Genomic DNA, 15179 nt, shown 5'->3' with positions numbered 1-15179 from the left:
TGTGGAAGATTATCATTATACGAAAACATTATAGAAGTTAGTGAGAGCAATTACGCCACTTAGCTGTTGTGTTAGATTTTGATTATATGCAGCAATGAACGAAATAAAAGGGAGACAAAAAATGAACCATAGGATGATAAAACTGCATAATTATCTTTTTGTTCACCTGCTTCTTACTAATGCGAATTCTATTTAGACATGTGAATGAGGCTGATATGTGGTTACGTTTGATTCAAATATAAATAGCATTGGCATGCTCATTTGATACAAATAAACAAGGCGCACCAAAAAATATGTTACATGATTGTATGATAGATTCGGTAAGTATAACTTGTTACATGTCTGGGAATGGATAACTTTCTCAATATATTTATGGGGCTATTGTGTTCTTATTCTTATTTTGAAGTCCAATTGTGATTTTACGCACGTTTTTGTCACCGTTGCGATTTTATCCTTGCTTTGTGAAAACGAAGCTTCAGGGCCTGTTTGGTTGCCCGTATTAGGCCATACATGGCTCCTGGGATACAACCTAGCCCAGTTTGGTTGCTTGCATCCGTCCTCTGGCCTGGCTCCCGTCGTGCAAAAGAGCCCCTCGGGCCTGGCTGCCGAGGAACGGCCGAATCGGGCGTTCCTCCTCATCCTGGCTCTCGGCGTGCGCCTCCCGTGCTCGCGCCTGGCTCCCTCCGTGCGCGTGGAGATGGCGCGAAAACCCTAGGGTCACCGCCCTCGTTCCCGCGCTTCACCGCCCTCGTTCCCGCCATTCGCCGCCCTATATAGCCCCCTTCCCTCTTCCTCCCTCTCTTCTTCTTCTTGTCGCTCCTCGTCTGCACCACTGGTAGGTCTTCCTCTCGCCTCTTTCCCGAACTGTCGCCTGTGTTCTGGATTGATTCGAGGTGTTCTTGATTGAATCGGTCTGTTGCAGGTTTCGTGCGTCGGCCCTCCACTCCAAGCAAGTGAGTTCCCCATCTCTTTCTCCATTCTTTCCCCAATATTTCTCTCTGATTCAAAACCCTAGCTAATGAGATGCTTTGATCTGGGATGCAGGCACACCAGATCTGGTTTCTTTGTTGTTCTTGTGGTAAGAACCAGACTTCTTCATTTTTTTTCATTTGGGGTGCTTTATAATGTACTGATTTCATCGGTTGTATGGTAAACTTGGTGTTTTTGTTGTTGTGCTTGTAGATCTGACTCCTCTCGGTCGTTGAAAGGACTTTACTAGTGGTGCTGCTTGTTGACTTGGGTATTTTGCACATCTCTCGCCCCTCCCTGCTCCCCCTATTCTGTATTGCGCGATAGTGAGTCTTGCGGTCTATGACGATGAATTGATTTTACTGAGATGTTGTCTAAAGTCTTGGATTTGTTGAAACTATTTTACTGAGCTGTTGCCTAAACTCTATGATGATGAATTAATTTATTCTGAGTTGTTGCCTATAGTCTATGATGATGAACATGGAACAAAAGAGAAGGTTTCTGATTGCTAGAGCTAGTGCTCTTATCTCTGCCATGTATGCTCTTCTGCTTGCTAGACTTAGGCTGCTTAGGTGTGAGAGGCCTCAAATCAGTTATGGTCCAATGAGTCTTAGGGATGAGGAGAGGCAAAGGAACCTGAACTTGATTTATAACTATAATGACATAGAGTGTGTGAACATGTTGCGCATGAGAAGAGCCCCCTTGTTTAGCCTGTGCAACCTGCTTAGGGACAAAAAACTTGTTTTCGACAACATTAATTCTTGTGTTGAAGAGCAAGTTGCTATGTTTCTCCACATTGTTGGTCATAACCAACGATTTAGAGTTGTCATGAACAACTGGAGAAGGTCAATAGAGACAGTGCACCGCCATTTCAAAGATGAGTTGTATGCTATTGGAGAGCTTAGGGGTGAGATGATTAAAGCACCAAGCAATGAGACACCAGCTAATATAAGCAACAGCCATAGATGGTATCCTTATTGGAAGGTAACTAAGCTGGGTACTAGCAGTTAGGTTACATTTGTTGCAATAGGTCTTGTGAATTTACTATGCACTTATTTGTATGCCATGTAGGACTGTATTGGGGCCATAGATGGGACTCATGTCTTTGCTAAAGTTCTAGTGAAGATGCAAGCTGCATTTAGGGGTAGAAAGAATGCCCCCACTCAAAATGTATTAGCTGCAGTTAGCTTTGACCTCAAATTTGTGTATGTGTTGGCTGGGTGGGAGGGATCAGCACATGATGCCACAATACTAGCTGATGCATTACAGAGAACTGATGGGTTAAGGGTTCCTCCAGGTAATTAAAACAAATGTACACATAATTAGTACATGTAAGTGCATAGTCTTGAAACTAATTGACCTACACATTTATTTTAGGAAAATTCTACTTAGTAGATGCCAGATATGCATGTCGGCCTGGATTTCTTCCTCCATACCGAGGTACTAGGTATCATCTCAAAGAATATGGGCATAGGAACTACCCAACCACCCCTAAGGAGCTCTTCAATTTGAGGCACTCTAGTTTAAGAGTGACTGTAGAGAGGGCTTTTGGATGTTTGAAGAATCGCTTTCGCATAATAGACACCAACAAGCCATTCCACCCCTTGAAGACACAAATCAAGTTAGTCCTTGCATGTTGTATATTACACAACTGGATCCTGAGTTTTGGGGATGATGAGATAATCCCTGTAGAGTTCTCCTGGATTCCAAATGAAACCAACACTCAGCCCCCTCCTGGTACTGAAGACAATGCTGCCTGGGTAATGAAAAGGGATGAATGGGCTAACCACATGTGGGCTAATAGGGGACTTTCAAGGATCTAGGTCTCATGTCTGTATCTTTCAATTATATTTATTTAATCAGGAACAATGTTGTAATAATTAATTAGTTGACATTTTATCTGAGATTTTGGGCAACAACAATGATGACTTTTTATCTATGATGCTACACTTAATCTGAGATTTTGGGCAACATCAATGATGACTATTTATTATACATGTGTTGTGATGATTTACTCTATTTGATACTTTACTTGAACTGAGGCAATGGACATGTGCTGTGATGATTTACTCTATTTGATACTTTACTTGAACTGAGGCAAATGGACATGTGCTGTGATGATTTATTCTATATGATGCTACACTTGAACACACTAGAACTGAGGCAAATAGACATGCGCTGTGATGATTTATTCTATTTGGCACTATACTTGAACTAGGCTATGGCTAATGACAAGATGATGCCTGATGACCTTGTGTTCCCTGGTGTGGATGGGCTTGGGGCTGCTGAGGGTGTGGTGGGTGCTGCTGCTGGGGACCATGAGGTGGGTTTCATTCCAGCTGCACAGGTTCTTGCTCAGCAGAGGGCACTACTTAGGTGGACTGAGCCTATGTCTGCCTTCATGCTAAGGCAAATGTGCCAGCTCATTAGCATAGGTGTGAGGACGGACAAGGGGTTTAAGGAGGTGCATCTCAACAAAAGTGGCTAAGGCACTGTAGGAGTTCTGTGGCAATGAGGTTAGTGGTATCCAGGTGTATAACCACCTGAGGAAGTGGAGGCAGAGGTGGGTGAAACTGTCCAAGCTGAGGGATCTTAGTGGAGCACAATGGGATGAAAATAACTCCATGATAGTGCTTGAGGAGGAGCACTACAATGGCCATACCAAGGTTAGTAAAAAATGTTTTTCTGAGTTGCCATGATAGTTTAAGTTTTGCTAATTCACTAACTTCATTAATCTGTTGTTGCAGGACCACCCCAATGATGCATACCTGCTTAACAAGCCCATTGAACACTACAAGGAGATGATGGTCATATTTGGCAATGGACAGACAACAGGCAAGTGGGCTATGGGCAGCAATGAGGCACTTGGTACTCCCTCTGACTGTGCTGAGAGCTCTCTGAAGACTGAGGCAACAGAGCTCATCAACAGTGGCAAGACTGACACATGTGACACAAACAAGGCTGAGATTGCAGTTGGTAGCAAGAGAAAAAGGTCCATGCTGGGAGAAGAGGATGTGATTGTCCTCAGTGGCATGTCCGAGGCAGTCAAGGATGTGGCCTCTGCAATTAGGCCAACCAAGGTTGAGGACTGCCACCCTGATCTCTATGGTGCAATCATGTTCATCCCAGGCTTCATTGAGGAGGCCCTCATGTTTGCTTATGGCCATCTGTTGGACAACAAGGCACTTGGGACATCCTTTGTGCAGTGGTCTGACAGCCATAGGGTGCTATGGCTAAGGGGTCACTTGGCCAAGCACTACTACCTGTGAGGCCCTCACAACTTGATGGTTGATCCTTTTGTGCAGCTTGTGGTGGCTGCTCTCTGGTGTGCAGTGGTGGTTTCTTTTGTGCTTAACTACAACTGGTGGATGTAGAGTGGGCTGACTAAATCTTTTGTGCAGTTGATGAGATCCTGCATCTTTACTAACACTAACATATAGTTAGTGTGTTAGATAACCCTACACCTACTACCTTAGATCAACCTAGCTTGTGGTGTGATTTGAGCTGGTGGAGTGATTTGAACAGCTATGGTTTATGGCAACCTAATGCCAGTAATGTGAACTTATGGCAACCTAATGCCTGTTATTTCATTTAGATTGTTCAATCTGAGAACATGTATGTCTGATGTTTCTTGTGAGATCATGCCCATTTTACTGTGTTGTGGTTTTATTAATCTGAGCACATGTCTATTTTTCCTATGATGTTGTTTTACTAAGCTGAGCACATGTCCATTTTCCAATGATGTTACTTATCTGTCTATTAGTGTTCGTTTGCCAATGATGAGTATTACTAAGTTAAATTAAGTCATGTCTGTCATCAAAGAATGTGATAGTGAGTTGGCCTACACAAGGTTCTCCTTGACTTTGTTGTGTGGCCAGCTCACTACACATTCTTCCATGCCATGCATGAATTTCATTACATACTCTGAGGTTTTGTTTTGGCCTATGATGATAAAAAATGTATGAGGTTTTCTTGTGTCATTCATCACATCTGAAGGAACCATAAACTTTACTTAGCAACAATTGGGTCTATGACTCAAGATGATGGCAAGAAGTTTATGGTCCTCCAGATGCCATGGATGTCATGATTGTCTTTAGTAAAATTTAAGCAAAAACATTAAGATCTGAGGCCCCTATTTTCTTGTGATATGGTTTTATTAATTTGAGCACATGTCCATTTGCCAGTGATGTTACATTTCTAATAATATGTACAACTCAGCAGATTCTGCCTTTTTTTCTTGCTATTCTTTTCTTGAACAGCTATGGCTTGGTATGTGGTTCATGTTGGCAAGAAACCTGGTGTGTATTCCAGCCGGGAAGAAGCACATGAGCAGGTCAATGGCTTCAAAGGTAACTGCTATAAGAAATACAACACCAGAAACCAAGCTGAGCAAGCCTTCTATGGTCATTCTCTTGAGAATCCTCCTCTTCTACAACCTGTCAATCCACCTCATGTCCACAATGATGGAGACGATGTTAGCTTTACCTTGTGGCTTGCAGTTTTTAAATTGTAATAGTGCTAGTTGTAGTTTTGCTAATAGGTTTTCTTATTTGGAAGCTGCTGTAACAACATGTGTGTGTGGGTGGTAAGATTACCAGTGTCATGCAAGAGGTGTCTAGAACTTTGCAGATGCAGGCAACCAAACACTCATCCTTGCATCTGGAATTTCAATCTAGTAATACTTGCATGCAACCAAACACTGGATCATTCAAACCGAACTCGATGGATACATGCAACCAAACACGCCCTTCTACATGCCTTCAGCCAGGCCAAAGGCGCCCAGGCTCTCTAGAGCTAGCCTGGTTGGTTTGAGAAGACAACCAAACAGGCCCTCAATTAACACCTACTCAATGAACGGTGGGTAATAGTGTCAAATGAGCTCGGTAAAGACAAGTTTGCCCTAGATCGGCTTCATGAGCCCGTGAGGCCCAACAGAGGTGTATGATATCGGGCGCGTGATCAACGGCCTCAAGCGGTTTCCGCTGCTGCCGCGCTCGGTGGGGGAGCAGCTGACAAGGTTTCGCTTGAGTTTATCAGCCGAATTAGTCAGCCACTCAACAGTATTTTTCTCTCACAATAAATCAGCTAACGTACTTTCTGCCACGGCTTATCAGCCAAACGAATTATTTCAAAAGCTGGATGAATGATAAGAGGGAGCCCAACTGAGCCTTTTCTACAAATCTGATGATGATGGTGGTCACCGGCGACGACCAAGATTTGAACCGAGATCATTAGTCACTGCTTGTCCATATCCATAATGAAAAGAGTGAATTACTCCCACTCTCTTCTACCCTAAATAGTAAAACGCTAAAAAGCATGATCCTAAAGGTCATCAGGCACCTGCATGTTCAGCAGTGCTTCAAGGTCAACAGGCACCAGCTCTGCCATTCCTGACAATTAAGCATCAGCATCGTTTAATGGCTTAAGCCTTTAAGGTACTTTCACATTGGGATAACATTTAATTAGATTAATCTCTTTTAAAGAAACAATGACAGGAGCTCTACCTTTTAATTAAGATGAAATGAATAATTATGTACAAGTATAATCATCTTATTGAAATAAGGAAAGACACTGCTCAGGGTTGGATACATGTGTATAAGAATTGGACGTACTACCATATAGCATTATAGCTACATACTTACATGCATTTGCTGCATTTTTTTCTGGACTACGATGCATCACACTTACATGCACATACGGATCCGTTAGCCACCTCAACTCCGGGCACCATACTGCTATACAAACTTCAACGATCATGCAGATGGGCCATCGAACGATTGGCTTTTCCTCAGGTTCCAGTGAAGACCATCATGGATGCTTCGCAGGAAGTCGGTTGTCGAGTCCGCAAGGCACGCTGTAGGTACAGGCCAAGGGGAAATACTGCAGATGAGCGCATCACCTCGTCCTAGCTGAATCCTGCCTTTGCCATCAAAGGATGCCCAAGCGTGCCCCCTACTATTGAGTGGCACTTGCACGCACAGAGTTACATATTCTGGTAGAATCAAGGGCCTGAATGACAGCGAATGCGGACAGATTGGTGTGAAAAGGATCCCTGGTACCTGCATATACCAGCAAAACATATCATTAGAATGGTCGCATGAGTAACTTGCATTGACAAATCTAGAAAGAAACAGACATTGGGGCAGCTAGTTGTCTCAACTCATTTCAAAGTTTATATGTAGAAAATGAATAGACTACACACTTTTGGAGAATCTTAACACAAAATTCTCTAGTGTTGAACAAAATCTGCAGACCGAACCATATGCCCACCTGTGGATGAACCATTGACCCTCCAGCTGCCAATGAATATGCAGTGCTTCCAGATGTTGTTGATATTATTAACCCATCTCCTTGTACGCGTGTAACATAAGAGCTGTCACAGTAGCATTCTAGGTAGGTAAGGTAAGATGACATTCCACGGTCAATTGTCACTTCATTTAGTACTAGAATTGGTTGCTCATTCTCAACTTGCTCCTTAGCTGCATCACGGATCACATGACACTGCAGACGGCTCCTCAGTGTGATGCTAAATGGTTGTTTTAGCACATTGCTCAAACATTCACGGTATTGTTCGCTTGCTTAACATGAGTTAAGGACCAATATATTATTCTTATGGTGGGTGAGCACGGAGCAGAAAGCTCCTTTGAGTAAATATAATGTCATAATTCTACAGATTATGTGCACCGGCACAAAAATTGTAAGTGCCCTGCCACCCTGGTTATAAATATCAATGTAATTGCCATACTGACATATAAGTGAACTTGAATTAGTTGAAAATTCTGCAAGAAATGTTTCCTCAAAAAAATGCAAGAAATATGTCTGTACAGAGAGATCTGACCTATATATAAATAAAAAGGACATATCAAGGTTCCACACTTGAGAGTACATATTAAAATTACATCTATGTCTGTCAATGGCAGAAATCATATTCACTAATTATTTATAAGGGTAGAGATGGGTTGCATACTGAAGAGGATGCAAGAAATATGCCACCAAGAAAGATAAGCCTTATTGATGTATTTATTTGCTGGAATTTTTTATGTGAACTGGTAGGGAGGCTAAAAATAGCTAAATTCATCTTTAGTTCCCAACTGAAAATGAAACTGTCAGCTTGTGCCTATTTGGTTTCCTCCAGATTGAGGAGCCATGAGGCAAAAGCACTACAAATTACGAAGACGATGAAATGATTACCAAAGTTGTCTGAAGTTGCTTCAAGGAACTCAGGAATTGATACATGTGGTTCCCTGTGGATTCCCATATCATATCCATCGACATTAACCCTAACTGTGTTACAAGTCGATGGCTGGATGTGATACAGAATGTCAATCACATTGTCATGTTTATAGCAGGTATATGTTACCAATTTAACTTACACATGAAGCTCAAGTGCTCAACCAGTAGAAGGAATGGCAACAAGGCCATTTCCCTCTGCGCTTGTTCAAGTAGTGCATAAAAAAATCGTGAATAACAGTATACATGGCTAGCAGATGTGGGATGTCTACCTGGTCTTCAATGTCCCATCCCAGTGTTTGAGGTCAATGCCCCCCGGGAAGGGACTTCATATCATCCCCACCTCCCCATACATACTGTACCAACATGGTTATCAAGCATTCAACACTGATAATTAAGGATACGGAATGGAGTCATGAATCCCAATGACCCAAGAGAGAACGCAACAACAGGGGGAACTGGCCCAATGAATAATGATGCAGCCTGTTAAGAGATTTTAACCAGTTGCCTAGATTAATCAGATTATCATAATAAGACATAAATACTTATATTTACATGAGAATAACAAAATAGAGACACTTTGCAACTTTTATTACTCACTTGGTTCCAAATTATAAGTGTTTTCTAAGTACATAGCTTTTGCTATGCACCTAGATATACGCTATGTCTAGATACATAACAAAAGCTATGTACCTAGAAATGCCAAAACCAATTATAATTTGAAACAGAGGGAGTATAATATTATAGACCAACTCTTGCCAACTGAATATGCTAACCCCACAGAGATAATAAAATAGGGCCCATTCTATTTCTTCTAATCAATGCAACACTGTAATTCAAGAGTGCAGAGTAAAACTCATAAAATAAATTTCTATCGACATAGGAATTAGGAACACTTACAGGATATTCAATATTACATGGATTTTATTTTCCTTTTAGTATAAGAAAAAAATGCCACTTTTTTCTCGAACACTTAGAAGAGCTACATATCATTATATTAAAGAGAAGAAAAGGATATGAAACCCTTACAACACCACACACACAGAATGCTACTTTGTTTCACTAAAAAGTTGCAGTGACCAATGAGTTTACTGTGTTTAATTAACCACAAAAATAGCCGTAACCACAGTAAACTGTCACATAATTCAAGAAGCATACCCACAAAACAGTTCCGTCCCCGCCAAGGGTTACAATCAGATCAATTTTCGTATGTAATGTCTTTGCTTCCTGATCTGTCAAGATATATTTTGATTAGTTGGATGCCAAAAGAAAAAGTTTACAGGTGGATAAAATAAGTACATAAAAATATCTTAAACTATTAAAAATAAGGATACCATGAAGAAAGTAATTGCAAAAGAACTTAAACATATGTAATTCACCGATGGAAAAGAATCTGCTTGATAATAGATATAATTATTAGCAAGTCAGCAACATTCCCAGCACATGGTAACAACTATTGAGTTGATATCTTCTTGGTAAAGGATAAGGCTGCAAACTTGGTGAGTGATTGGAAAGAAAAATCCCTCAAGGCAATCTGATCCCATACCCATTTCAACGTGCTACAGTAAAGATAGAGAGCCAACTGAATATGAGATAACACCAAAATGTACCCAGAAAACTCCAAGGCAAGATGTAGAAATTTGTATCTCAATTACTTTTTCATGCTTAGTCAGGTCATAAGCAAAACAGATTGGATTATCATTCCTTATGTAATCACAAAATAAAACACAATATATTTTTTTTCACTCTCATAATACTGGCCATATACATTGTTTATATAGAAGATATTGGTACTAAATGAACACACTTGCTGGTGATATATGACTATATGTCACAAATCCGGAAGGAGCCAAACAAGAGGATTTTTAGTGTTGGCTTTTAAAAGAAAATTAAACCTGATATGGTCCTCACATAAAATGTATAAAAAGCCACTTACCATTATTACATGTCTGGATAAAGCTGAAGTAAGAATCTTCAGCCAGTAGTTCCTTTCTAACTCATGGCTCTACGAACACATTCATATTATTGTGCTCTTTAAGCCATCTGCAGAAAATGCAGCAGAAGAGATACAAATATATCTAACTATATACATGTTCCACTTGACAATTAAACTCGCAGAGAATCGATTACAACAAAAAATTGCAATACAATGCATAACTCCAGATAATTAATGTAAGTTAAGAACATTCAGACAAGGCATGAAAGGAGCATACCTAACCATTTCAGCACAGAGAGCAAGCACAGAGTTGGAATTAGGTTTAGTAACTAAAAGAACTGTTTGCGGAGGGGATTCCCATTTTAGCAAAATCTGAAAGCACAGTATTTGTTGAGATATAACGATGCAGCAGTAACTAGACTATCTCAATGATCATTCATCGTGGAAACAAATAGGACATTGCGTTCAAAATGAATTGCACTGAACATAAAGGAGTACCTGCTTATTGCTGCGCTCTGCTGTTTTTATGTCACCTTTTTCGAAGGACACAAAATCACGCTTGTGCTGACCATTCTTATCCCCATCGCATCCCCATAGAAGTCTAAAAGGTGCCTAGATAAACAAGAAAAAATGTTTTAGTGTTCATGAAAAGTATTTGACTTAACTATGAACTCATTATTATTTCTTCTAATTGCACCAGAACTTGAAAGAGTGCTCAGGTTAGCACTATCAAAAACCAAGTGTTATAGTCAACAACTAGTACTAATGGTAGGGCTTGCTTCTCCAATTGATTGAGCAACTTTAAGCTTTGTGTGCATAGAAGAAGTTGAAGTTGGTCTTGCAACATGCAGAAATAAATTTGGTTGCAACCTTAATGATCTAGTCATTGTGCAATTACATTGTTGTTAATTGGACAGTATATCCAAGAAGTTGAAAATTTCATTCAAGTCAAGCCATTACAAGGGATGTCGCTGATCCTTAATATGTTTAAATTAAGATGTCTAGTTTTCAATCATACATAAACCATGGCAGTTTCTCGTAAGCATCATCCCACTAGGTCAGAACAGGTAGTGTTTGTCGGGGGACACGGGCAATTCTCGGCTTTCTCGTCCCAATGAACCTATGAAGACACACTCAAGAACAACGATGAGCACTCTGAATGTTAAGAACAACTGGTAGCGTCTTCTGTGTATTGCTCTGTTATTTGAAGACTGATTACAGGAGCTAGAGGATTAAACTAGAAAGGCAGGCACGAACACCACCACAGTTATACCATCCCACGACGGAAACCGACACTGCACACGACATGCACAACTATCGCATGAACACGGCATGTGTTGAGTGTGTAACAATCGTGCATGATCTCCCACAAACGAGTCATGCTCAACCCAAACTAACTTGCAATCTAAACTAACTTCCAACTGAAACAAGAATAGGATAAACCAGTGAGCTCTTAAATGTAACCAAATTACTAAACAGTGTTTTCCTAAACACTAAACAGTAAATGGTCAATTAAATGGGCTAAACGACTGATTAAACACAAACAGAATACTGCAATGTAGCGTTTACACGGTGTTTAAATGGGCAAAATGATTATTAGGCGAACAGTGAGAATAGGTGTCTCTTGAACATATGGATTCTATGTCATTATCAATTAGTCAACAGGTATAAGTTGTGCGATCCCCTATACAATTCGACAAAATAATAATATTAAAAAGAAGAAAATAGAAGACAAATACTGGAACAAATATTATCAGCACATCAGCATAAAAGATAGGCAGCTCTCCTGCGTGTTTGAGGGGGAAAAAGGCAGAGATGTAGTTTTCTATGTTCTTTTTTATTTGTTTCCTTTCAACTTCGTAGGCAATAAAAGGTAACTTGAGGCAGTTCAGCAGCATTAGATGAGAAATTACAGGAAATGAGTTGATTGCATCAATGAATCACTCTACATAAAAATAATAATCATTTTGTTATGTCATATGCACTTTCTGTCTCGAACTGGCAGGAGAGCTGCCCGTCATTATATTAAGAAGAGAAGATCAAATACAAGAAAAACTAGCCCAGCAGGGTTGAACACCCCTAGAAGCATACATGCCCCAAAGAAAAGAAGCAAAAAGGAAAAAGAAAAAAGAGCACTTAAATGTCATACGCACTGAAGTTGATAATAAATGTAAGGAAACTCTTGCCCTAAGGATACCTTTCTTCCAATAATCTTTTCATCTGGTTTTCGTTTAGGTCCAGGACATTCATCCTGGAGTATTTGATGTGAACAGATTCCATGGTTTCCACAGCAACTTGTTTGATCAATGGGGGCAGTCTCCAATGCCAATTGACTAGTCGGTTGCTCTAACTTGTCCTTCCTAAAGTTACTGCAGCCTACACATGTTACAGTTTGAGTTCAAGGTATCCTTTACCCTTGTCAAGATTTACATGTATTGCAAGAGAATGAAATCAATTTGTTAAAAAAGAATTGAATACGGTAGGAGGACTGTGTATCATTGCATTTAGGAAAGAAATATTTACAAGTGAAATCAGTTTGTTAACTGCTACCTCAGATTCCTAATATATCTCCACAAATGTGGTCATGTATTTGATGTAGAAAGTTTGCCTGCATGGATCACTAAACTATTTTTATGTTATACAAACTTTTATTTGACAGGTTAAATAAACACCATGCACTGAAGGTATAACTTATGGTACAAACCACTGTTTGTGAGTTCTATTTTTAGAATACAAGGTTACTCTGTTGTGGGATCAAAACTCAAGTGATCTGATTCTAAATAAAAGAGAACATGTGAAACTGCAGGAAAACATATTTATACTTCTTTCTGGTTGACAAAAACTAATAAATAGTTGACTCCTTTCTAAGACCACATGATGCAAAATGAATCTAGGGAGAAAAATTCTGGACTCAGTACTAGATTACAACAATAACGGCAATGCTAATAGCTACGATCGAATTCTAGGACCAAGATTGATGCTTGGCATGGATTAAGAAAAGTTAGTTTTATTAACCTACCCAACAAGACAAGCAAGGCGTCAAGAGAGTATAAAACACATGGTAATAGAATATGAAGGCATATGTCTGTAGCCCAAATTTATTCAATGAAAACAATGCTCATTGTATTTTCTAGTACTAGATATTAGAAGGTGTAAAATCACTATTCCACTATCTTAATACTTTGATAAAGACTTAAACGTGATGGGAGTATTGAAAAGCATAAGCATGGCATCCTACTTTTTTCAAACATGTTGACTAGCAAGAGTTCAGAGTCATCACAAAGAAATCATGTGCAGTATACTCGGTATTGTCCTTTTTCTTCTTCTTTAATGCCTTAATATAATGATACATAGCTCCTCGAGAAAAAAATCACAAACAAATCATTTCACAACATTATGTGCCTTTCCATGTGTACTTCTATAATTCCATTGTGTTTTCTAAAGAAAAAAAAGAGACAGCGGATCGCATTCGATAACTACTGCTAAGGAATAGTAGTGCACAAGCTCTAGTTGTGTAAAACAGACCTTTGATTACATTATAATGTTTGTGTTCCTTGGATGCCATCTCTAATTCATATTTACGCTTCCATTCAGCTGCCTCTGCTTGAGCAGCAGCTTTCCCTTCTGCAACTCGTCGCAGTGTTTTTGCAACAGCTTCCATTACAAGTGGTAAGTCAAATTAAACACGTGAGTATAGTAACATATATAATTATATACACATATTAGCTGATCAAGTATGCAATATTACTTCTCAAAGCTTCAGAGAACTCTTCAAGGTGTGCATCAGTTGATCTGATAGGAGTTTGAGGAATAAACGCATAAGCCGCCCTCTCTGACTCCACCAAACTAACTGTGGTGATGTCTCCATTTTCAGTTTGATTTGAGGTAGCCACATTAAAGTTTATTCTTTCATCACAAACCTGCAATATAAGAAAATACCATTATGGGCTTAGGGAGATACAGACAATACAAGGATGACAGACTTCATGAGCTAATGAAAGTCAACATACTATTATATAAAAAGAAAGAGCAGCACAAGTCCAGTATTTACTGGTAGGCTTGGAAATAACGGTCATCAACTGATAACTGCCAATGTCACAGCATCAGAGCATCACACATTCTTCTCCCAAATCCCAAATGAACACTAGTTAACACGCAAACATTTCCCTTATTTCTACCGTCAAGGTTTTGGTTTGTTGAAGCGAGTCCAAAAATTGAGAAGACAACTTCTCTGTTTTAAACCTGCTTAGCCATCCACCTCCTTTGAGGGCCAGGGCTCCTGGTTACATTGGAACAACAGCATACCATGACACTTTCAGACTGGCGCATTACCCAAGCCCCCAACCGAACCTGAATTCCCACAATAAATCACCGGGCTCAAGCCTGAAGCTACGGCTCCTCTCCACCGCGACACAAATGGGTTAAAAAAAACACGGCAATTCCGCTCTCCATTATTCCTTTCAAAAAAATTCCGCTCTCCATTAGAACCTGGAGAATGGAGAGCACGAATCACCTTTGCTAACAGGACCGATCTGAACCAAACGCATGCGGCCAGAATTTTTCGGGGATCCAATCACACGAACACCCAGGAATCGAGCGCGAAACAAATCTGAGGGAATCTCGCAGCGGTGGATATGGCATACCTCATCCGCAGCGGCAAGCTCGTTGGCAGACATCGTCGCGCCGTTTCTAACTCTTGTTCATCAAATCTTCCTTCTCCTGCCGGAACCCGAAAAGGAGCGAAAGAGGAGGACGCACTACCGTACCGAGCCCTGTTCGGCTGTTCGGAGCTGTTCGGTTATTAACGGGACCACGTGGCGTTGCCTAGCTGTGACGGTTGCAGACAGTGACAGGTGGGGGGTCAAGCTTTCCAAGAGAATGGAGGCTGCTAACGCGACTCCACTTGACACGTGTCCACGTCGGTTGATCCGGTGCTGGCTGGCTCGTGCTCGTGCAGTGACTACCAACTTCACATCACAGGTAGGTCCGGGGCGTGTTAGTGTTCGGCCGCTAGTGCAAAAGGATGACGCGATCATGCGCATGC

General features: G+C 40.5%; 2 protein-coding genes and 1 pseudogene across 2 annotated transcripts; 2 read left to right on the top strand and 1 right to left on the bottom strand.

The window, feature by feature from the left end:
* Positions 2095-2792, top strand: LOC110430465 (putative nuclease HARBI1). Its single transcript, XM_021448160.1, has 2 exons — positions 2095-2266; positions 2347-2792. The coding sequence occupies exons 1-2, from the start codon at positions 2095-2097 to the stop codon at positions 2790-2792; spliced, it is 618 nt and encodes a 205-aa protein (XP_021303835.1).
* LOC8076840 lies at positions 3191-4238 on the top strand (annotated as a pseudogene).
* Positions 6461-14934, bottom strand: LOC8077956 (putative NAD kinase 3). The gene is given in 11 exon segments (XM_021446956.1): positions 6461-7028; positions 7240-7547; positions 8604-8682; positions 9358-9431; positions 10136-10242; positions 10413-10507; positions 10634-10747; positions 12333-12511; positions 13661-13789; positions 13884-14055; positions 14779-14934. Coding segments are annotated over 11 exon segments (1596 nt in total). The 5' UTR covers positions 14812-14934; the 3' UTR covers positions 6461-6722.

The sequence above is a fragment of the Sorghum bicolor genome, chromosome 9 (assembly GCF_000003195.3).
Source record: "Sorghum bicolor cultivar BTx623 chromosome 9, Sorghum_bicolor_NCBIv3, whole genome shotgun sequence".
Classification (NCBI taxonomy): domain Eukaryota; kingdom Viridiplantae; phylum Streptophyta; class Magnoliopsida; order Poales; family Poaceae; genus Sorghum; species Sorghum bicolor.
Note: the sequence above shows the minus strand (reverse complement) of the source record. Positions and strands in the feature narration are given on the sequence as shown.